Consider the following 1,216-nt stretch of genomic DNA (forward strand, 5'->3'; position numbering starts at 1 on the left):
CAGATCAGGAAATAAAGGGGGGATGCAACATCACCAGGGCACCCGCCTGGGTACACCCCTGCTGATTCAGAAGAGCTTTTGGGAAGCTCTGAATTTCACAGACTCTATACCAGATTCTGGCATAAATAAAGCTACTTTCCTTCTCCAGACCTGCCAACCAGGAAATTCAGCTCAGCCTGAGTGCTACTACTGATCTTTTCCACCAGAAAACAATTTGAAGGTGTACTTTTAATTGCTAGCCTAACCTGCAATGTTATACTTTAAAGATCTATCACCATCACTACTTTTAACCCAACTTGGCTTTTTGTTTTTTAAAGGGAGGTCCAATCCAGAATAGAAAATCCAAGCGTTGCCTGGAGCTGCAGGAAAACAGTGAAAATGAATTTGGATTTCAACTGGTTCTTCAAAAATGCACTGGCCAGCGCTGGTCTGTAACAAATGTACTGAAAAGCTTGTCATCGTAAGAGATTATAGGAATATCTTCTCCTTGATCCTTTTGCTACTGTGTAGCAAATGTTGCAATGTTGCCTGCTGTACTGTATTTTTTTCTTTCCCTGTTGATTCATTTTTTGCGAGTGCGTGGAAGTGGGGTTTGTGGGCTGAACGTAGAGATTTTTATTTCATAATGATGTTTTCATGCCATTACTAGAGATGCTGAATGACAGGTGATGGTAGCTATCCTAAAATATTTTGCAAATGTAAATAGGAAATAAATGGATAATATTTATAACTTGGACAATAAACTTTTATTGATTTAAAAAAAAAGCCATGCTGCTACCTGATTTTCTTTCTGTGATCAGTTGGTAGACAAAACAGTGTTACAGTTTTTCATTGGCTAAAGCCTGATCCTGGACAGTTGCTTAAATCTCTTCAACTCCCCTGGTGAAATTTGCTAAAATAGTGTCTTGAGTCCATGCATAATGATATTAAATGGGATGAAGAGTACTCAATACCAGGTTGCATCAGATCCTGCCCTGGCTGTGGCTTAATGGTCTTAGGCACATCTAGGAACCAGAAATGGGAGGAAAATGTTGGCTACACTCATACTGTGTACTCAGCACTTGGCAAAGCTTTGAGAGGTTTGTAACAGCCCTACGTGAAGGCTATATAGTGGGATCCTTCTTTCTCCCTATCTCTACTAACTTTTGCTAAGAGTTAGTCTTGTGAAGGGTTTTTTGCCACCATAGCATGCATCTGCTGAAAGAAAGGATTTTTG

The 1,216-nt window shown here is 39.9% G+C and overlaps 1 protein-coding gene across 3 annotated transcripts in view; it reads left to right on the top strand.

The window, feature by feature from the left end:
* GALNT18 (polypeptide N-acetylgalactosaminyltransferase 18) overlaps positions 1 to 768 on the top strand; it is a 645,416-nt gene extending 644,648 nt beyond the window's left edge. For 2 of the 3 annotated variants that reach the window (XM_019519578.1, XM_019519579.1), the window contains exon 11: positions 318 to 768. In XM_019519578.1, coding sequence (XP_019375123.1) covers positions 318 to 464 — 147 coding nt within the window. In that variant the 3' untranslated portion in view covers positions 465 to 768. The remainder of the gene's footprint in view (positions 1 to 317) is intronic. The other variant, XM_019519580.1, reaches the window with a different exon arrangement.
* Positions 769 to 1,216: the final 448 nt, after the last annotated feature.

The sequence above is a fragment of the Gavialis gangeticus genome, unplaced genomic scaffold (assembly GCF_001723915.1).
Source record: "Gavialis gangeticus isolate Ggan-Ray unplaced genomic scaffold, GavGan_comp1, whole genome shotgun sequence".
Lineage (NCBI taxonomy): Eukaryota > Metazoa > Chordata > Crocodylia > Gavialidae > Gavialis > Gavialis gangeticus.